This window comes from Colias philodice, chromosome 27, assembly GCF_061535455.1.
Source record: "Colias philodice isolate Cphi_HAF_F1 chromosome 27, ilColPhil1 Martin Lab GWU primary, whole genome shotgun sequence".
NCBI lineage: Eukaryota > Metazoa > Arthropoda > Insecta > Lepidoptera > Pieridae > Colias > Colias philodice.
The window spans coordinates 3,307,006-3,331,044 of NC_143112.1; the positions used below are offsets into that span (position 1 = coordinate 3,307,006).

General features: G+C 33.4%; 2 protein-coding genes across 2 annotated transcripts in view; one reads left to right on the plus strand and one right to left on the minus strand.

Moving 5' to 3' along the window:
* Positions 1 to 24,039, plus strand: part of LOC149476548 (uncharacterized) — a 328,274-nt gene that overhangs the window by 118,382 nt on the left and 185,853 nt on the right. The window lies entirely within an intron of this gene.
* LOC149476551 (irregular chiasm C-roughest protein-like) overlaps positions 21,454 to 24,039 on the minus strand; it is a 105,577-nt gene continuing 102,991 nt past the window's right edge. The window contains exon 22 of the mRNA XM_089711754.1: positions 21,454 to 23,825. Within this exon, the coding sequence (XP_089567880.1) occupies positions 23,788 to 23,825 (38 nt within the window). The 3' untranslated portion in view covers positions 21,454 to 23,787. The remainder of the gene's footprint in view (positions 23,826 to 24,039) is intronic.

Genomic DNA, 24,039 nt, shown 5'->3' on the forward strand with positions numbered 1-24,039 from the left:
TGTTTGCTTAACTTAAAGTTAATATTGTTTCGTACAGTTTCGGTATTCTAACAATGCAACCAATATTACCTCCTCAAATGAGTTTTAAATCAATTACTAGTAAGTCATAGTTATAACTGCTTTAAGTTGCCGTTTGCCTGAAAGCTTCTTGGAGTTATTTTCAGGCAAAGTTACGAGGCAAGTCTAAAACACGGCAAAACGATAAAAAACCAAGCATAAAAAATCACAGAGCACGAACAAAGAAGCATAAGGAACAGTTCGTTAAATAAACTTTAGCGCGAACTAATTCCAAAAAAAACAATACACAAGACAGTAATCTGAAATTGCTCGGAAAACTTTACTTGTAAAGTTGGTTCAAATGAGTATAAATGTTTGAATATACGCCGCAACTGTAGTTTAAATATTTATCGTTTGCTGCAGTCAGAATGTAAAGTCGGGAAAAAATCAGAAATACTGTCCGCTGATGAACTTAAATTTTTAAAAATGCTCACTTATTTTTGCCCGGAACCTTTCCGAACGCGAAACTTTTTGTTGGTGTAAAATTTACAAGTACTTATGAATAGTATTTTATATTAAACTGCCAGTTTCGACTGACACTAGCGAAGAATACGTATTAAAGTATGAAACAAAAATGTAACTATTAAATGTTTTTTAAAGAAAGTGAAATAGTTAACCTAACTTTTTTCTTCTTCACAAATATACGTTTTAATCGTAATCTTATCTACAAAACTGAATAGATCGACATTTAATACATAGTTGCAAAAACATAAACTAACTTCATTCAACAGTTGCTCTCTATTCGTCAGCGATAATAATATCATTAGTTACTTGAAAATTTTCAAACAGCCAGCGTAATGAAGATATAAAAAATGTTTTTTATCAATAATTTTAAGCTTCTTCGTAAATTATGTCTTTCACAACTCGTTTGATTTTGGTAAGATTTAAGAATCTATCCTTCGATTTACTTCTGTTGATGCATGCTATTAAAATATTATTATAGCCTTCCTCATAAATTGACTATCTAACAGTGAAATCATTTTTCAAATCGGACCCGTGGTTGTTGAGATAAGCGCATTCAAGCAAACAAACAGACTCTTCAGCTGTAGGTATATATTAGTTATAGGTAACATGTAATTGTTGTAAGAAAATTATAATGATGTTATGACGTGGGATAGGTATCCTATTACATCTTTTGACCTTTACTTTGAATTCAAGTGAAAAATAATTTTGGACTCCACTGTTTCATGAAAAACGCCTTGAATTTCCAGTTTCTGGAGTATTCTTTGCGTCAAAGCGAGCGTTAAGAGTTCGTAAGTTTTAATCACGCACTTATAAGTTGTGCCTACCCTTAGTCGTACTTTTCTATTACACATGTCAAGTTTGTAACAAGACAAGTTGAAATGGTTAACTTAGAATCGTTTAACTCCCACTTAAGTTAGTAATAGGAAATGTTGAGTCGGCTCAACTTTTGGATCTTTAGAATGTACGATATAACTTTATTAATATAAAAATTGTTACTAATTTAATATTTACCTAGTTCGTCTTACGTGAGTTTTAATTTAATTTATCCAATTACATTTCTTGTTGAATAACTAATATTATAAAACTAATATTCTTTTTTGATTCTTAGGGCTGATTTTTCAATCCTTGGTTAATACTTATTCGTCGAATAACGTGTTAAACTACCACTTCAAAAATGTATTTTTTGCCCGTCTTTGACAGTAATTTACGGGTGACATTTTAATATTATCGTGTAATACTTTATTGGGCGGATAAGTTTTAACCATGGATTGAAAAATCGGCCCTAAATATATATATATATATATATATATATATATATATATATATGTATATATATATTAAAACTAATACTAATATTAGTATTAGTTTTAATATATGTATAATAATTATAGTTTTAGTCGGTGTGGTAGGTCCACATTAGGTTAATCCTGTAAAGGTAATTGATATGTGTGTGAATATATAAAATAAAAATAATACTACAATTAGAATAAAAAAAATAATTATATCGGTGCGACAAATAAGTGTTTTGATCACAATAGCAAGTGATCAGCAGCATATCACTACATAGTATAAAACAAAGTCGCTTTCTCTGTCCCTATGTCCCTCGTATGCTTAATCACAGACTAATCTTAAATCTTTAAAACTACGCAACGAATTTTGATGCGAATTTAATTAATAGATAGATAGACTGATTCAAGAGAAAGATTTAGTATATAATTTATTAGGTTTTAGACCAAGCGGGCGAAACCGCGGGTGGTAAACTAGTGTTATAATTTTAATTTTATAGCAAGCAATTTTAGCCATTTCTTTATACTTCATTAATGCTAATAATAGTGAAGCGTGGAAATATTAAAGTTATATGAATATATATTTATGGCATTTAATAACTGGTTATTATTTAATGCGCCAATAATCGTACTATTCATGTAACTACCCCTTAACATAAATTGCAATAAGAATTTTCTATTTAAAGTTTTATGGTCAGAGTTTAAAGTTTATTTTATATAGTATTTTATAACTAGTATTTTATAACTATTATTAATTAATAACAAGCTGCACTCTGGAATCTACTAGGATTATATTTCAATTGTAATAATAATAATTTAACTGCTACAAATTTGTAAATGCGTTCAAATGGATTAGAATAATTGAAATTAGATACTATTAATAAGAAATTATAACAAGATAGATTTATAGCTTGTAACAAGTAAAGAGTTAAAGCCAATAAAATTATTTAGAATTTGTTACGCACAAAAGTTTTCAAACCATATATCATACTAGCACACTAACATTCCACCCGCGGTTTCGTCCGCGTTTTAAAAGAAAATCCCGCATAGTTCCCGTTCCTGTTGGATTTCCGGAATAAAACCTATGTGTTTATCCAAGTTACCCTCTATACGTGTGCTAAATTTAATTGTAATCGGTTTTGCCCGCGTTTTAAAAGAAAATCCCGCATAGTTCCCGTTCCCGTTGGATTTCCGGGATAAAACCTATGTGTTTATCCAAGTTACCCTCTATACGTGTGCTAAATTTAATTGTAATCGGTTCTGTAGTATTTGCGTAAAAGAATAACAAACATACTATGGGCATTCCATAATCTATTGATTACAATTTACAATTTACAAACCGATATCGTGTCCGATATTTAGTCGTACAATCTAAACAGCTCATCGAATCAATAGCCCGATTTTGAGACTCCTGAACGAGATTTGTTAGTGAACTCACGATTTTTTGCCTTTTAATTCGAGTTGTGGTGATTTTGTTGAAATAACTACGCTTTATCGGTTCCAATATGGCCGATGAACGATTTTCCGATCAGTGATTTTGAAAGCTGCTTTCCGATTTAAATCTGAAGTTTTAAAATTATCAGGCGCTTTTTTTACCTGCGATATTATTTCGATATATCAAATTATTTTGTTTGATTAAGTTTTGAATGTGATTTATGAACGAAATTGAATGATGTTGAGCTATTAAATGAAATAGAGCCATAATATGGTGGACGTTCCATGTACCCGGACTAAGCGGTTCGATTCCATATTCTTTATCCGAACCGCAAGGGACTGGAACATGCTTCCTGAATCTGTGTTCCCCGACGAGTACAATAGGGGGGTCTTCAAGCGTAGAGTGAACAGGTACCTCCTAGGAAAGCGCATACCATCTTAGACCACATCTCAGCTTAGGCTTATCTCAGCTAACATCAGGCAATATTGTGGTCAAGTGCGTCCCTATCGACAATAAAAAAAAAACTGAAAAAAGTTGATTATTTTTCTCAGTTTAAATAGTTAAACATAATCAGTTAATTTTGATCATTTTAACCTTATAATATTTGAGTGTAGATTACAAACTAAACCTATATTTATCAATCTATCTGATGACTCAAAGCAGATGCTAGACCTACACAAAGAAATTCAGAAATATCAATACTATAAATACAAAATCTGTTTGTCTGTTACAATTTCACTATATCGATTTGGATGAAATTTAGAATGAAATGATAGGCTGAAAACCTAGAATGTATATTTTAAATCAAACATATAAAACGCACGCCCGCAACTTATAAAAGTTTTTACCCATTACCTTTATGAGAGTGAAACCGCGGTTCATAGCTAATAGCACAATAAAACCTAAAACAAATACATTTAACGTTACGAAAACGTTTTTCGATTATTTTAATGTTATTCAAAACGCAAATCGTCTTACTGGCTTGATTTTTACCAACTTCCTGCTAAATTGACTTGGAAATGTATTCCAACTTTTGGTCCTTGAGGGTCTTGAAGCGGGTTTGTCTTTGAAAGTAAAAATATTTGATTTGGTAAGGCTTTTTGAATTAATTTATAGGGCATCTTTGGGAATGTGTGCAGTGGATTTCCATTAGAAGATGAATATTACAGTATCTTAAGATAAAATATTATAGTATCTTCACCGTGTGTGACGCGATTAACGCGTTAGAATTAAAGCTCTATCGATGCAATTTAATAAATTTTTGTCACAAAGATACTTTACATTTCCATATATTTTCCATTCGGCTTATATTATTATGCATGAAGTAATTCTAAAAGTATACATTATAATATTTATTATGTAAAACGTAACAGCAAGAATAAAATATATAATGGGTCACAGCTTTTATAAAAGTGCTGATTTGAATTACACAATTTCATATTTCTGCATTCAATTTCATTTTCTCCATATAAAAAGCGTTAATTCACCACACAAAACTTTTCATAATTCCGTGGACGAAATAATAAAAAGAATGGTTTCATAATTACTACACAACAAAACAATAATTTGACCTACTAAACGCCGCGCACAAAAAAACATGAAATAGAGGAACCATGAAATACAGGAGCAATTTTAAAGCTCCGATGTTTTTTCTATTAAACGTATTTTTTACAAGCGGTTAAAAGAAATCTCAGTCAGAGCCACAAGAATTGCATTCGAAATTAAAAAAAAAAACGTCAACCACAATTTTAATTTCGAATTCGGTCAGTCGGTGTTCAACTCTGCTAGAGTTAGCACGTTTTTAATGAAGTGCATTCGCCAGATGGTGTTTGAAGACGTATTTAAATCACTTTGTCCCTTCATTAACGAGTTTTTGCTTGAGCTCAGCTTATCTTGCAGATAAAGACGTTTCATTAGACTTTCACCTTTTATTTTTATTCTCCATGGTGTTAATTAAGAGCCCTTGTCCAAATCATTCGGCACTTCCTTTGATGAAGTTGTTTTTGTCTCATTTGAATGGTTCGGATGAAAAGGGATGGATAGATTTGTTAAGTAGATACGGAACCCTTGATATTAAAAAAGGTTAGAATAAGAGATTAAATAGGGGTGGAAAAGAATGTTTGTGTACTTGGATTTATTTTCGTAAGGCGAGAGGTTTCTAAGATAAGTGTGTGGCTAAATATATTATAGTAACGTTCCTTGCGTTTAAGTGAATTAAGAATGAAGGAATCAAAGGTAAAGGAAAATTAAACGATTGGGAAATTAAAAAAAAATGTATTGTTGTTGTGCTTGTTACGGTGCATTTAGGTACATCAATAGGAGCGAATGCTCATTCTGAACTATGTCAAATTATTTTAGTGTAAACAGTCACAGATCATTATTTCGTTGTTCTTAGTACATCCCAAAGATTCATGCAATGATTCTAATATATATATCACTGAATACGAGTTTTCGTTTATACTAAAAGATCATGAAAGAATGATCTTGCTCTATCTAGCTCTAGGTTCGTTTGATGTAAATGCACCTTTATGTTTCCTTGCTCGATGGATAAAAGCTACCACTAAATTACCGAAAGATACAATTGTAAAGGAATATACTATCGCTAGATGAACAGAACTTAACCTACTCATAGACGAACGGCAAGCTGTGAACGGCAGAGGCTACTTCAGCCGTCACCACGTCGTCGTCGACGGCAGTCGTCGAAGCGTCGGCGGCAGCAGTCAATTAGTGGCGACGGCAAGTCATTAGAACTCTACTGGCTTACAATATACAAAAAAAAAATAAGTATAATCTTATTTGAGAACATAAATTTTTATGTTACTACTATATTATAATACTATATTTAAAATACACTATATTTTAAATGTAAAATTTGTTCACTTAAAATATTTTTCAATATCATAATGAGAAGCATCAATTAATCATAATGAAAGCTTCCGAAAATGATTTCACTGAAACATCAAAAACCATTTAGAACTCGTAAAAACATTGCATTGAATTCACGAATAAAACTTCAACTATAAAACAAATAAACCGTTCAAAATTGCCTAAATATTTAATACCTCACCATATAACGTTTTATGAGTTTTATTTTTAAATCGCTACATTGTTTGCAGAGCAAAGTTTCCGAACGAAAATACAATTCAGATAATATCAATAAAAAACGGAAAGCACATAAATTTTAAATAGACTTTAAAAACTGCTATAAAAGCATCCGTTTTGTATTGTTTAGGGGTTGTGAAAAATGCTGAACAATTTACGATTGCTGAGAGACGTTTATGAGAGATGTTTATTTAAAACGCATTGTTATTTGGTTTCAATTTTATGTTGCTACCGTGTGGCGAAATTAAATGTTTTCTCACCGACAGCATACTAATATAATAAAATATAAACAATACTATTGTGTGCAGATATTATCCAAAAATTTATTTTTGTCAGTGTAAAAAAATATTTAATTAATTATTATTATAGCCGCTTGCACCGGCTTCGACCGGGTTAAATTTTTCCAAAGTTTACCCATTGATTTATAAAATAGGTACATGAATTTAAAAACTGTAGTGTCTAGCTTCTAAAGAAAGAAAGAAAGCATTATTTCAACACACACAAACAAAAGTTAAGTAATTAACCAAAATAAAAACATACTGTATACTTGATGAGTATAATTCTTCACATTATAAATAAATTACGATTACTAATAATTACTACTATAGATCACTAACACAAAATAAAACGTCACAGACTCCTGAAAATAACACCTTCCATATCCCAAAGATCCTCCACATCACACCAACTATACCTACTAATTCAATTCGCATCCCAATATCAATCAAAAGCGATGCCCAAGCTGGCCAATTCGAGCATCATTTTATTGGAACCCAAGGAAACAATTGCAATGTTCATTTCGGCAAGTCCATGCGGTTGTCAAAAATATCACGTACCATCTTTATGAGCCACTGTGTATGAAAGTAAAGAACTTTACGCGTTCCGTGGCGGCCATATTGTATTTTATACAACCAGCATATACAGTCGAAAGTGAACTTTATGTATAAAGGGTTAAAGATGAATATCGCTTGAGCGGATAAAGTTAGTGATATTGTATTGAAGATAAGGCAAAACAAAGGCTCAATTCTGGCTCATGATACTTTTTTCGGTATCGCTACGATGCCGTATCTCGTGAATAGATGTATTGTTATATTTTTCATCGTTCTCAGTGTATTAAAATAAATGTTTTTGGACACACGTAGGGAGAGATACACGTTTTATATTTTTCTTTGTATTTTTACATACTAAGTAGATATGTTTTTTTATTAGATACCGACCTCTATAAGACAGTGGATATAAAGAGTATGAAATATAAGCTTATAAACGTGAAAGTTTATATGATAAAATTTTACACATGACAGTTTATTTGTTCCAACAATTTTTCATTTACCAAAATACCTAGTTCTGACTTACCTACTTTAGTTCATTTGAGATTGGCGATTAGCATGTAATTTGTTAAATTTAAAAATATATTCAACTAGCGGTCCGCCCCGGCTTCGCCCGTGGTACATGTTTACGTTTTCTCTACATAAAAACCATCCTCGTACTTCAAGGAATATAATAAAAAAAGAATTATCGAAATCGGTTCAGCCGTTCTTGAGTTATGCGCTTACCAACACATTTTGCGATTCATTTTTATATATAAGATTCAATTACATCCAGTTACAGATGTAACTAGGTGCTTATTACAAAATTATTTTAATCAAGTGTGTAGCTCTATTAAAGTTTTAATGTCCTATATCTGACTCTGATTAAATATATAACAATAATTATTACTAGTAAATTATGATGTAAATAAACTTAATTTTCATAAATAAACATGAGTAGTTCATTCTTCATAGGGCAGAAGTCGGTATATATTTTTTATATTTGGATTGACTAATCGACTTTTTTACAGGCATACACCATCCAATATTAGTATTTTAACCGTTACACATTACCCATAAGTTACTGTATCTATTAACTACATTAGGTACTATAAATAAAGAAAATAAATCAAACTATCGACGATTTATATCGGATACAGTTAAAAACTAAAACAAAGGCTATAAAGAAAAGAGTGAGCGTTAGAATTATGGCGTTTATGTGTTTCGAGTATTTACGATCATAATAATAGTCCAGCTATTTCCTACATTCAATATAATCAAGCGGTTTTCAGCGATATACATCGCGCATTTGACGCTTTGTGAATGAAAGGGTCGGAAATTGAAAATCATTATGTCAAATGCAGGTTGCTAACTTGAAATAATTCTTAAAATAATTTGGAAAATCCAAAAGTGCACGCCTCATAATTTTTTTTAATAAATATTTATTAATTATTATTTTTGTTTATTTAATAACAATTAAACCACATCGAATCAGACCCTGAAAAATGAAAGGGTTCTATTCCTGAGCATACTCAAGCGTAAGAGAAAAAAAAAGACTCGATTAGTAAAGTATTTCGGTCGCTATCGTGTTAACAAGAAAAAGGATCCGCACATACAGACACACGGACGTCCAAGACAGAACTTTTTTAAACTGTTTTTTAACTAGTTTAAATAACAAAAATGACATCAAAAATATCATGAACGTTAAAAATAGTGTTTTTTCTTAATATGTGTGTGTATGTATTATCTTACAAGTGCAATGTATGATACATAAAGACATTTTAAGTTTGAAAAATCAGATGTTTTGCGCGAAGTGACAGTAGTACCCACCTCAACGCTTCGCTTATGAGGCGTGCAAAAGTCTTAAAGATTATTGCGATCACAATATAATTGTAATATATACTTTAATTGCTACTAATTTACCTGTAGATGGATGTTACTCGGATTTTTACTCTTTCGAAAACAACTGAAGAACTTATGAACTTTGTGTAATAATGTCCTATAATATTTATTTATTACTCTTTCACCTGCAGAACCGATTACAATCTGGGTTTTTCGTTGAAAACGCGGGCGAAGCCGCGGGCGGAAAGCTTATATTTCAGAGTAACAGTTTAATACTAGATATAAATACTTATTGCCCATGTATGAATCCGCATGGCCCAGCTAGTTAGGTACTTACGTAATTCTTCTTTTCTCACTACGATTTTTCAGGAAAATTTGGTCATCAAAGGAAATGCTTTTTAGGGTTCCGTAGCCAAAATGGCAAAAACGGAACCCTTATAGTTTCGTCATGTCCGTCTGTCCGTCTGTCCGTCTGTCCGTCTGTCACAGCCGATTTACTCGGAAACTATAAGTACTACAGTGATGAAATTTGATGGGAATATGTGTTGTATGAACCGCTACAAAAATATGACACTAAATAGTAAAAAAAAGAATTGGGGGTGGGGCCCCCCATACATGTAACTGAGGGATGAAATTTTTTTTTTCGATGTACATACCCGTGTGGGGTATCAATGGAAAGGTCTTTTAAAATGATATAAAGTTTTCTAAAAAAACATTTTTCTTAAAGTGAACGGTTTTTGAGATATCAGCTCTCAAAGTCGTAAAAAGTATGTCCCCCCCCCTCTATTTTTATAACTACGGGGTATAAAATTCTAAAAAAAATAGAGGTGATGCATGCTAATTAACTCTTTCAACGATTTTTGGTTTGATCAAAGTATCTCTTATAGTTTTTGAGATAGGTTGATTTAACTGTAATTTATTATATTTGCTGCTACGGAACCCTTTGTGCGCGAGCCCGACTCGCACTTGGCCGGTTTTTTGTCGTATAGATGTAGTAGACACAGTGATGTTGATAGGAGTGTTTATTTATTAAGATTTTTGTCTTTATACTAACTTTGGCTTATGTTTTACTAGCTTTCCGCCCGCGACTTCGCCCGCTTTGTCTAAAATCTAAAAAATTATATACTCAAACATTCGTCTTAAATCAATCTATTAAAAAACTGCATCAAAATCCGTTGCGCAACTTTGTTTTATATACTACTAGCTTCCGCCCACGACTTTGTACGTGCATCCCCGTTTTTCCCCGTTCCCGCAAGAATTTCGGGAAATCCTATCTTAGCGGATGCTTACGTCCTAACATCTACCTGCATGCCAAATTTCAGCCCGATACGTCCAGTGGTTTGGGCTGTGCGTTGATAGATCACTATATCAGTCACCTTTGAGTTTTATATATATAGATGTAGTGATTAAGATTTTTGTCCTTATACTTACTATAACCTAATACTTAAGAAATTGCTATCATAATACTCACCTACACACATACCAAAACCCTAAAAGGAGCACTGCAACAAAATGAAGGCTACAGTTAACAAATTAGCAATTTAAACGACGTATATTTGTTTCAATCGAATTATACATCACTGTCATACAAAGCTATCGTGTAGTTACACTTGTCAGAGATACGGCGAGTCCAGTAGATTAATTGGATTTGATTTGACAAAGCCTGGATTATAATCTGTGCGTTGCCTCTATCTGCTATTACTCTGTACGTTACTCTGTGCGTTAGTACTCTGTGCATTTCCCGCCTATCGTGTATAGCTTAGTTATCTATAGATTTGATGGAGAGAAATCCTTAGAATTGGTAACGGATATTGAAGTTACCTAAGAGGCGTTTATTTAAGAGCTGCTGTACTTATGGTATAATGGAGGTTTTTAAAGTATTGTAATGGATGTTGATTATTGTTATTTAAATCTATACTAATATAAATATTATAAAGTTGAATTGTTTGTTTGTTTGAACGCGCTAATCTCAGGAACTACTGGTCCGATTTGAAAAATTATTTCGATGTTAGATAGCCCATTTATCGAAGAAGGCTATAATATATCATCACGCAAAGACCAACAGAAGCGGAGCCACGCGGGTGAAACCGCGGGGCGCAGCTATAGTAAAACATAATGGTTCAGACTTGATTTGTTATTATTTATGTAAATGTATGTACGTGTGTCTGAATATACTTACTATAATATATTTGTCTTTCATAAAGTATTATGTATATATCGGCGACGGCTGGATTTTAGGACTATGTGGGCTGGTTATATCCTCTATGTTGGGCGTCTTGGGTAACTTCGAGCATCAAAAGACATAAACGGAATCTAACACTCACAATCACTAATGAAATGAAATGAATACTTTGTATAGCGAATCTAAACTCAAACTAATATAGAGACTGATATAGACTCGAACAGACAAGTCCGCTCGGCACGAGCTCCAACACTTGAATGCCCGTCCGCTACCACGGCCATGTCCAAGTGCACTTCGTGAGTCATGCGCTTGCGTTCGGTAATATCAGGGGGGGGATCTCCGACACGGCCATCTCTGACGATCACACGTCCTCGTGTGAGGTCTCTGCAAAGACTACATACTCACAGTATCCTGCTCGGCCATACTGATTCTTGTCAACCATTTTAGGTCGTCACTAAAACAAACAATAATCATTATTGATCAATCAGCGCCGCACCAACGACTCATGTCGATTTCGCACCAACGAAACGAACACAACACTGAATAATGTTAATACAATGACTCACCGCAATTTCGCACCAACGAAATAAATAAAGCACGGAACATCGTCACTACAACGACACACCACAATTTCGCACCAACGAAATGAGGCCAACATTGAATAACGTCGCTACAACGACTCATCTCGCGTTCGCAACAACGAAAACAAGGATATCTCAAAAGGTCGTCGCTACAACGACTCATCTCGCTTTTGCACCAACGAAAGCAAGGATAGCCCGTCGCTACAACGACATTTCTCGTTAACGCACCAACGTAACGAAAAACAAGACAAGAGACAAATGGCAACTGCATCTACTACCACTAAACCACAGCATTCAACAAACGGCACTACAATGCATTACAAAATCCAGATAAAGCATTTTACATCTCCCCTTTTACACAAAGCTCTTACGTCATTTTAACTACTACCACTACTAGCTACTACTAATAACCTCATGGTCGGATATTTTCCGGACTCTGTTGTGAGGATTTTGGAATTGAATGATTTGAAGTGGTAACTATCATTATACCTCAACAATTTTAAGCGTACCCTTGAACTTCAAGTCAAGCTTGCTTTGATTTATTTCCTCAATGTCGAAAAGAAGATTATCACCAATATTAAATTTCCATTTAGAGAAGCTTTACTTTTATCATAACTTGATCGACTTCATTATCAATTACAGACATTAACCTCAAAGTCTCCTTTAACAAATAATAGCTCCTTCAGCTATCTAGCTTTTGTAACACGTTTAGTGAAGTTCATTGCCAGTCATACGTCACCTAACGTATTTTGACAATATCGATGTTTGCTAGACTCTACTGCTTGTCTAGCAGTGAACAACCAAAGGCTCATGATGTTGATGATGATGACGATGACGACTTCCATGTTCAGCAGTGACTACGAAAGGCAGATGATGTTGACGATGACGATGATGATGACTTCCATGTCCAGCAGTGTACTGCAAAAGGCTGATTATGTTGACGATGACGCCATGTCCAGTAGTGGACTATATCGATGACGATGATGAATGATGACTGCCATGAGCACACCTTTTCAGCGTACTCGTCACGATCTACCTGATAATTTAACACCACTACCCCCAGTGGAGACTACATCTTAATGTAACTTTATTTTTTTTTTACAGAATAACTAAGAAAACATGTACTTTCTAAGCACCTGCCCGATCATCAATAGTACTGGCTAGTTATCCAAACAAATTAACACTGGACTCTAGTGCCATTATACTACTTCTACTACTACTAAACCACTCTACACATTTTTAAAGTAATAGAGCAAAACATATCGGGTGAAAGTATCAATTAGACTAAAACATACTCCTTAACATCATTCTTCCCACTAAGTTTCCCCTGTAGTATTAATATGTGCACGAAATACTAACTTAAGAGTTCTGTCTGAATTCTACCTGAGCCAGGCTTGAGATTTAGCAAGTGATAAAGTTGACAACGAACTTACGTACGAACTTAGACATGTAACCCAGATGCATGACTAAATCGTGGATATTTAGTACCACCGATCTCTTACCATTTTATCTGCACCTTGACAAATAATTTGCAACCTTATCGCATATGTCTTCCAGACAACAGTAATAACTCAACATGTAACAACTCATTCTGCACGTCCAAATGCCTCTCTTGGTCCTGGCAGCCAGTCAACGGAAAGCTCAGCTATGTTGACTCGATTCTGCCCCACACAATTTGGAATGAACGAAATACATACTGTGACAGCGAATGTGCATTGCGCGAAACTCGAAAGGCAACCAACCTCCTTTATACTAGCTCCCTTTATCTCTGTCATGAATGATATTAGAGTCGATAGACTGGAGACAGACCCTCTCTACCTGTGAACACGTGAAGACACTCCTCTGCTTTTTACTAAACGGCTCCCACCGAATTGCAATCAGTCACCACTGCAAACTTGCATACCTGTAAATAATACCTGAAGTGCATAACTGCATTAACCACTGCTATGCTGCTGCAACTTAAACTGCGGTCTCGTGTGCACGAGAGTAAAACCTGGACTCTAAAGCAGTAAGTAGTTCTACATGTGTAGTAAGCAACTAGATGTTATTAACCGTCATGTTTCTACATCAGTTCAGTACCACATCCATCCGCGCTCGCATCTATGTGAACTGGGGTCATACACCATAAGAATAGGCTCTAATGTTAAAAGTCTAATAAACGTTCGACTGATTAGCTCATGTGATGATGAGTAATCGCTGATTAATTTTACTTCCCTTGTAACTTGTAAGCATAAACAATAGTGCTATAATTTAAGAAAACTGTTAATAAACAAACAGAAATAAGAAGCTGTATAAGCTATGTGACTGTACTTTACCATCCTTAATAACAAAGCCTAAGTATTAAACACTACGCTTTCAAAACTTACATTTGGATAGGTTGAAAGAAGATACTACCTTCCTTAAAGCACTCACTCCACTCCTTGCTACAACTCGGAAGCGCACTGTACCTTTTTCGACGAGAGAAGCTAACCAGATAGCTACTTGGTTTCACTAATCCAGCTGTTAAAAACTCAATGATTTGTTACGCAACCTGCTGCTCGTGCAACGCACAAATTTCCTCTAGAAAAGACACATTTCAACAGCTGTAACTCAGATGGTAAATTAGTGCTAATGTAATAATAATAATACACGAAAACACAACACATTAAAATTCTCTAATTGAAATTCACGCCTCTGCACGTTGGACTTATGTCCCTACGTAAGCCTACCAAACCACTAGGTATCTTTCTTCTATCGGTACCCGTGTATAATAGAGAGAAACGTAATTAACTAAGCAACACGCTTCAATAAGATGAAATTATTGTACTGTCACTATTCCTTAGTAAATGTACACAGTGTGAACTAAATCTGTCTAATTAAAGTAGGTAGTTCAAAATCGAGTCCGTTACTATACGGACAATAAAGGAAGCCAATGTAAGCGTGATAAAAATCAAAACAATTTGTCGTATCAGACTTGTTACAAATAAGAACATTATTACGCAATAATGTAACACATTAGAATATCACACATGTAAACTTTGTGTTTAATTTCTCAACCTAATAAGCAAGCATCGCTATCATAATAATGATTAGGCACAACACAAATTAAAATTACTAAAAAGTAATCGCCTATTGTAACTTGCCATAAACCTTGTTATGAACTGTCTACAATATGTTAACAGATTATTTTGAAATTAATGTTATTATTAAAAACGCTTACTAGTCAATTTGCTACTAGCAATTATATCTCTGATAAGGATACACTCACTACCTACCAAGAAACAAAACTAAACATGTATGGCTCACAGTTGTCCATAAGTTTGCCACACGGCACGTGTTGACTCAATGATTGCGCTCAGGCAACATGGATGTACCTGACCTGCTGGTTTTCGGTGATTCTATGCCTAGTGCAATCATTAGCACCTTATCCGCTCGTGCACTCCGATGCAAAGTGGCCAGACACGCCACACAAGAAACAAATGACTCGCGATGGTTAAACCCTACACTAAGAGGACTGCTGATCCGTCGCGCGCCCTCCATCTGCTGTCTGCGAATGGCATTCACACGCAGGTCTCATACAGACTTATTGATAGCACACAGTCAGCGAAGCAGCCTTTTTACGCCTCGCACTTGTCCTGTAAATGTCACTAATTTGCGGAGCCCTTCACCGCATAAAGACGGCCACCCTGAGCACTCCCTGCAGCAATCCCCGGCAACAATCTCAGTAGCAAGGGCCACACGCTGCAAACGCTTGTCAAACCGTGAAAAACGCGACAACACGGTTGAAGCGGCAACTTCCTTCACGCTCACATATCGCCACGAAGCTACTGACGCACACGACCCAACGACACACACCGACAGGCACTCACGTCGCTTGGCTCGCCACCCTGCAAGTTAACACAAGCAGCCGCAGCGGGCTCAACATAGTCACATTACGCTACACAATACGGTAACAATTCTCTTTACTGTGTCCCCTGCTGCCAGAAAATAAATTAAGAGACATGATAGACACTGCAAAGCACTTTAACGCATCATAAATAGCAAATAGTAACAAATAATAACTTTAACGGCTTTTTTCAAAACACAGATCAACGGACAATGGCATTACATAACGCACGTTGTTCCACTTGTTGTATGTTGTAAGCACTCACCGGTTTTCTTATGGCTACGATTAAACATCGCATGATACTATTTGCACCTCCAAAATAATTTTATAACGTGTCTACATTACCACATGACGATTGTAAAAATAACGTTTATTCTTTGTGCTCAAAGCAATCCCGCTTCTGATATCGGCGACGGCGGGACGGCGACGGGATTTTAGGACTATGTGGGCTGGTTATATCCTCTATGTTGGGCGTCTTGGGTAACTTCGAGTTTCGAAAGACATAAACGGAATCTAACACTCACAATCACTAATGAAATGAAATGAATACTTTGTATAGCGAATCTAAACTCAAACTAATATAGAGACTGATATAGACTCGAACAGACAAGTCCGCTCGGCACGAGCTCCAACACTTGAATGCCCGTCCGCTACCACGGCCATGTCCAAGTGCACTTCGTGAGTCATGCGCTTGCGTTCGGTAATATCAGGGGGGGGATCTCCGACATATATTTGGTTTGGTGAGCATTAAGATACTCTTATTATCGTATTAGATTTCTGCCCGCGGCTTCACCCGCGTTTTCAAAGAAAACCCCGCATAGTTTGTGTGGGATTTTCGTGATAAAATAGTAGTAGCCTATGTCTTATTCTAGGATTTCAACTTCTAATGTACCTCATTTTTTATACATTGTTATTGGTTCAGAGGTGTTTACGTGAAAGGATAACAAACATCCATCCATCCTCACAAACTTTTGCATTTATAATATTAGTAGGATTATTTTTATAAGCTTCCCTTAAAATTACTTTTGTATGCAAAGGTAACCTATTAAAAACTCGAATTTCTATTACCCGAATCTTAAAACCCCGAAAACGGTTGTTAGAACTTTTAAAAGACAGATGTAATGAATGACAAATTTTTAAAATTCCTTTTTTAATTTCCCAGATGAATCAATTTCCAGATGCACCAAAACCAGATTTTTAAAAAGTATTTTTTTGTTTCCCGTATTCTCATAATACAGATCTCAATATACCAGATTCTCAGAATACTTTTTTTTGTTTCCCATCGTACCATTTTCCAACTAAACTATTGCCAAATTTTCATAATCTTTTTATTTGGTTCCCATATAATCGTATAACAGATAAACTATTGCCAGATTTTCATAATCTTTTTATTTGATTTCCATACAATCGTGATTATACCTTTACTATCGACTGAAAATAAACATTGTCAGTAAGTAAATTTATTGTTTTACTTGTCCATTACAGACCGGTTTTAGTGTCAAAGTCGACTCAGTAGGTTAGGTTTGAACTACGACCCCCACGCTAGAACTGACTCGCTATTGTTTTACTTGCCTATTACAGAAAGGTTTAAGTATCAAATTCGACTCAGTAGGTTAGGTTAGGTTTGAACTGTGACCCCCCATGTGACCCCTCAGAACCGACTCGCTATTGTTTTACTTGCCCATTACAGAAAGGTTTAAGTGTCAAATTCGACTCAGTAGGTTAGGTTAGGTTTGAACTGTGACCCCCTACGCACGAGCCGAGCGAGCGAAGCGAGCGTGCCGCGGCAGCGGCCGGCGAGTGCCAGAACCGACTCGCTATTGTTTTACTTGCCCATTACAGAAAGGTTAAAGTGTTAAAATCTATTCAGAAGGTTAGGTTAGGTTCGTGCTGCGTCCCCCTGGAAGGATTACGTTTTGCTGGATATCGTTTATTTGAATTTCAAAAATCTGGACATTGTTTGTCTGGATATCAATTAACTGTATTTCAAAAATTTGTGTTTTAAAAATCTGGCTTTCGTGCATATGGATTACGGTCATCTGGATTTTGTGCATTTAGATTTTGTATGTCTGGAACTCATTCGTCTGGATTGTAAAACGTCGTACAAATAAAGAAATGGGCAAATGAAATTCGGAGTTGCGATTATATGGCAAACAAAACTTCGAAATTTTAAAATTCGGGGTTATGAAAAAATGTCCAAACGTTTTCTGGATTATGATATTCGGAATATTAAAATTCGAGATTAAGATAGGTAACCGTATGCAAAATGAAAATTATCAAATTAAATTATTACGAAACTTCTTTGTAACGAGGTAAAAGGCGTCAAAATGATTAGCAAAAATAAACAACACATTAATTGTAGAAGCTGAATACAAAGTAAACAAAATTTGTTTTTGTTTGTGTTACCTCCATTTAAATTACTACGGAACGGGTGAAATTAAATCTCATTTACATAGGCCAAAGTTTCATTTATTTAGAAAAGTATTTTGTACAATTTCACTAACTTAATTTGAAAATTCAACATTCGTTTACTCATTTCTATCTACAGCTAGACTATTTCACAAAAAGCTTTAGGAAGTTATATTTTAAGTATGGCCACTGATCGAAAACTCATTTGAACACAGAAATAAATATGTATTTGTATACCTTTCTCGATTTATAAATATTTTCAATCATCAAGAAGGAAATTATTGTTTACCTGTATAATATTTTAATCTGTGGTTGACGCGTGAGTACCTATAGAACCGAGGGGTCCTAGGTTCGATTCCCGGTGGAGACGAAGAAAAAAAATGTCTCGGTCTGGCAGGACACAGAAGGCTGATCACCTACTTGTCCCTAAAGAAAATCGATCAGTGAAACAGATGTATGCATAATGCATCTGCTGCACCTTACCCCACTAGGGGACATGGATAATATTTTAAAGTAGAGTAATTCGCCTTTAGATTTCTTAAACACGTTTGCATTACACAGTTGGCAATAGGTAGGTAATATAAAAAAATTAAATGTTAACAGTTTTCAAAACAATGTACAATATCTTCTAAAATAATTGCAAACATATTTCGAATTGTTTAAATCAATCGTTTTTGAATTTTCTGTTGTTGAAAAAAACTTAATAACATGATTACAATGAAGTTTTCTTTCAGTGGTCTTACCTTTAAATACAACAAATTTACAATAAGTAGCGATATATTTACAATTTACTCTAATTATCACAGAAAAAATAATTATTTTTTTATAAAATATGATATTTTTAACAAACGAGAAGAATGTACAATCTTAATACTATTATAAAGGCGAAAGTTTGTAAGGATGTATGGATGTATGGATGTATGGATGTATGGATGTATGGATGTATGGATGTTTGTTACTCTTTCACGTAAAAACTACTGAACCGATTACAATGAAATTTAGCACACATATAGAGGGTAACTTGGATTAACACATAGGATAGTTTTTATCCCGGAAATCCCACGGGAACGGGAACTATGCGGGTTTTCCTTTGCAAACGCGGGCGAAGCCGCGGGCGGAAATCTAGTACTATTATAAAGGCGAAAGTTTGTAAGGATGTATGGATGTATGGATGTTTGTTACTCTTTCACGTAAAACCTACTGAATCGATTACAATGAAATTTAGCACACATATAGAGGGTAACTTGGATTAACACATAGGATAGGTTTTATCCCAGAAATCCCACGGGAACGGGAACTATGCGGGTTTTCCTTTGAAAACGCGGGCGAAGCCGCGGGCGGAAATCTAGTTTATCATAATAATATTATACAGAACAAAATTATTGTTCAAATATCATATTTTATATTTTAGTAGAGTTTATATTGTTACACCAATTTTGAATTATATTAATTGATATTTTTTATATTTAAATAACATTATTTTACATAATAATTTGCTGATAAGGTATATTTTGCTAAACCAAAACTGATGAGATTAAATCATAATCATACTTATTTAATAGTAAGTAGTATTACGGTTTATTATCTAAATAATAGCAATATATTAACATTTTCTAAAACAAATACTTAAATAATTTTGAGAACTTATAAAGTAGGCTAATTTTTTATATTTTATTCCGTTTATAGACTTTTCACAATATTGGTGATTTCTATACTTAAAAACTTTGTAGGTAGGTTCAACAAAAAAGTATTCTTATTACAGAAAATAACTAATAAAACAGTAATTCTTATTGATTCTTATATATAAAAATGAATCGCAAAATGTGTTGGTAAGCGCATAACTCGAGAACGGCTGAACCGATTTCGATAATTCTTTTTTTATTATATTCCTTGAAGTACGAGGATGGTTTTTATGTAGAGAAAACGTATATATGTACCACGGGCGAAGCCGGGGCGGACCGCTAGTTATAAATAAAATATTTTTTGCAAATTTCTTATAATAAGGTTGAATAAGCATGCACTTCAAGTACCTATTGTATTTTTTCATATCAAGATAGATAAAAAAAAATACAATAAAATAAAAATATAAGTATTACATATACATACGCTTAAAAGCCTAAACATTATACAATCGATTTAAATGTAAAGCATTCAAAATTACAATTGACAAATTTATAATTGAAATTAACGTAATTGACAATTTTGTTAATTATAATTTATCAATTAAAATTGGGGTTTATAAGTTATTAAATACATCTTTGTATTCATTATCATAGATAATATTTTCTCATAATATCAATTCTATATAGGCCAATTCGTACCGATATATACTCGGATACTGGGATAGGTACGCGATTAAAGTCTCTATAATTGAGTTACTATGTACTACGTACTAGAGAGGGCATCGCTACGATTCTATTTGTAACACGAGTTACCACCAAGCGTCTCAAACATCGCTTATATCTATGACTAACTAGCCGCCCCACGCGTGCCAAGCACCGCCGCGATTGTCGCACAGATTTTGTTCGTGGTGTCCTCTCTATACGTAGTAATAATACCTCAATGTACGTAATAGATTGAATCGCGTGCCATATATAATAAGGATACCGCTACACACTAGCAGATACCGCTCTATTTTGAATAAGTAGTCTGATAATACATATTACAATAAACAAAAACTGCTATTTATTTGTCGGAAGAAGTCACACAAATTATAATCTAACTTTCTATATAAAAAACGACCGAAAATTGGGATGATGTAACATTCGATTGCAATTTTCCGAGATCTATCGAATTTAATAAAAGCCTGTTTTTAAGGTTCCTAAAAGTGATATCAAAATATTTCCCTTGTTGAGTTTGAGTATTTCCCTCGCTTGATATTACCATATTCAATACATTTCATACATTTAACTGTATCCAATGTACCAATACCCAATTAATAATATACATTCGGTAACAGGCAAACTGACCTCAATTATTCGACATTAGACCCAAAATCGTTAATTTTAATGAGCTATATTTGATTTGGATCAATAGGCAACTTCAATAAGGACGATTTTAGTATCATTGTTTGATAAAAGTTTAGTTTATTTTCCAAATGCTCAATAGGCAATACTAATTTGTATGAATATTTCTTTAATACCTTTAAAATAGCATGTGTTTATACCAATTAAATATTTGATACAACTAAATTTACAGTATACAAACAGTACCTAAATTAGTTTTTTAATAGCATTAAAAAAATCTATATATAAATCTTATATATAAAATTCTCGTGTCACAATGTTAGTCTGCATACTCCTCCGAAACGGGTGGACCGATTCTCATGAAATTTTCTGTGCATATCGGGTAAGTCTGAGAATCGGCCAACATCTATTTTTCATATGTACCACGGGCGAAGCCGGGGCGGACCGCTAGTAAGTATATAAAAATGAAACCCGTCTTCCTTGGTCACGGCATCACGCGTGAACGGGTGGACCGATTTCGATATTACTTTTTTTATTATATTCCTTAGTACGAGGATGGTTCTTATAGAGAGAAAACGTAAATATGTACCACGGGCGAAGCCGGGGCGGACCGATAGTGCTTTATAAATAAAATCTCGCCTCGCGATCAAATTTTTTTCTAGTTTTTAAAAAATTCTGTACCTAAATGAATTATTACGAGATACGTATGAATATAATATACAGTAGAATATTGTGTTTAAATTAAACAAAAGCATATTGTATTTATACGAAAGTTAAGGACTGATTATTTAACTCAGTTTACAGTATATAAAACAAAACAGTAGCTAAATGAATTCCGAAGTTACGTATAGGTCAGCTGAAAATAACTTTATTTAGGTCACTTAACAATGGCTTAGAAGTTCACCATATTGACGTCACTGTTGTCATGTTTTATTCAATTTTAGCCTTTTTTAGAAATTTATTGAGAGTCGTATAATTGGATGTTTATGTAACTTTTGTTTGGGGTTTCTTTAGTTGTTTTTTATTACGTGAAGACTCTGCAATTATTGTAAGTAGACATAAAGTGTTTTTACATTGATTTTAATTGAAATAATATTCTTAACGAAATTAAAAAAAAATTGCCAGCAATTAAAATGGTAATTAGAACAGAAATAATGAAAGAAAAAGCCAATTTATAAATTTTTTCTTCAATTACCCGGTCATTTTAATAACGTTTTTTTTTTTAAGTTAGTTTGATGTAAGAGGACGGTAAGTGTCTAGAATTTATCGATTTAAAATGATTTTAGTGTGTTTAAAACGATCGAAACGAAAATAATTACACTAGTCAGTCTTAGAGCGAAAATGAGAATGAAATTGATTTAAATTTTTTAATTTTTGTTTGAGCATAGTCATTTTGATATGTGAAAACATTTTTTTTTGTATAATTTGTGGAATATTCAGTAAATAATATTCTATGAAATAATTAAAATAACTCCACTGAAGAGATTTTTTTGCACTATTACCTAAAGTCTGAGCTAAAGTATATTTTTATCTATTAAAAAATACGATTTTTCATACCAAGATTGAGATAAAGATATGTTTTCGATATGAATGGCACTACATAAGTTTAAAGCTTAAATTTAGGACATATTCAATTTTCGTTGGGTTTTAGGCATCAAACAAAAAGTTAAGCACTTTTTAAATAAATCAGTATATATTATTAAAAATCAGTAAAATACTATTTCATATTAGTTTTTATAAACATTTCATCAAGATGACTAAAACATTTCATTAATTATTGAAGATATAAGATTTTTTTAAATAAAAAATGCACAAAGACCAAGAATTTAAGATCTAACTAGTCTAGATATTAATGGAAAGGCCATTATTAGTGCAACAGTCATAGTTTGGCTTCACTAAAATGGTTTTTTATTGAAAAATAAATGAAGTTTACGAAAAAAATATTTTTTTACTTAATGTCTTAGGGCTTAGAATGTAGCTCGATAAAAAAAATTAGTAATGAACTGTAGCGTCAAAATATCTAATTAAATTAAATAAAAAATGCGACAAAAACCCAATTTTGTAGCAAAAAAAATCATGACTTTTTAAATCTGGCTAACTGGAAATAAATGCGATAATAAATAAAAATAGGATTTAGAACATCGCGTCGTGCTAAAAGTACGGAAGCATTTTCAAAAAAGTAACTTAAAAACACCATGTAGTTCTGAAACATGCATTTTATATATTTGCCCGTCAAAAAAGCTAAATGAAGGAAGTCTTATAAAATAACAATTTTTATTTATAACAATGATGACAACACAAGCAAAACCTAAAAACTAAACATAAAAAAACGTTTTATTCCATATAGTGAAGCCAAGAAGTTATCTATTCATAGTTATTTACACTTTATACATTATAATAATAGACCAGTCTCAGTCGGATGTTTTGAAATTGACTAAAGTTCAGATTAATTTAGATAACTATTTGAAATAGTACAACAATTTAATATACGACTTAAACAACTAAAATACAATACAAAAGTTCTGCTGTTAACAACGAAAACACATTAAAATTATCTATTTATATAGTTATCAACAAACCGTTTGGCGTATTTCATAAAGATTTTAGTTTTAAAATGTCCACGCAACTTTTATAATTTTCGTTGCATAAAAAATGCATCCTAATATAACGTTACAAATCACTGTCCGTTATTTCGAAATCACACTAAATCACTTCACAGTTCGATATCACTTTTCGTTATGTCCTTGGATACCGGTATTTTCGATTATATCATTGCAATACCGGTATTCTGTTATACGTGTGTGGCGAGCGGTGTTTGGATACCGTTACCTGTAAATGGAGAATATGTTAAGACTTGTAAAATGAGGTAATTTTTTCATGAACTTATTTGATAATAATTAATTATAATAATATAATTAAGTACTATAGCGAATTAGTCAAAAATCTGATTCAATTTACTGTGGACTGTATGAATTTACTATTAAACAATACGGTATTTATACCTTAAAACCTTGTAAAATGCTTTTCCAAGAGTATTCACTCT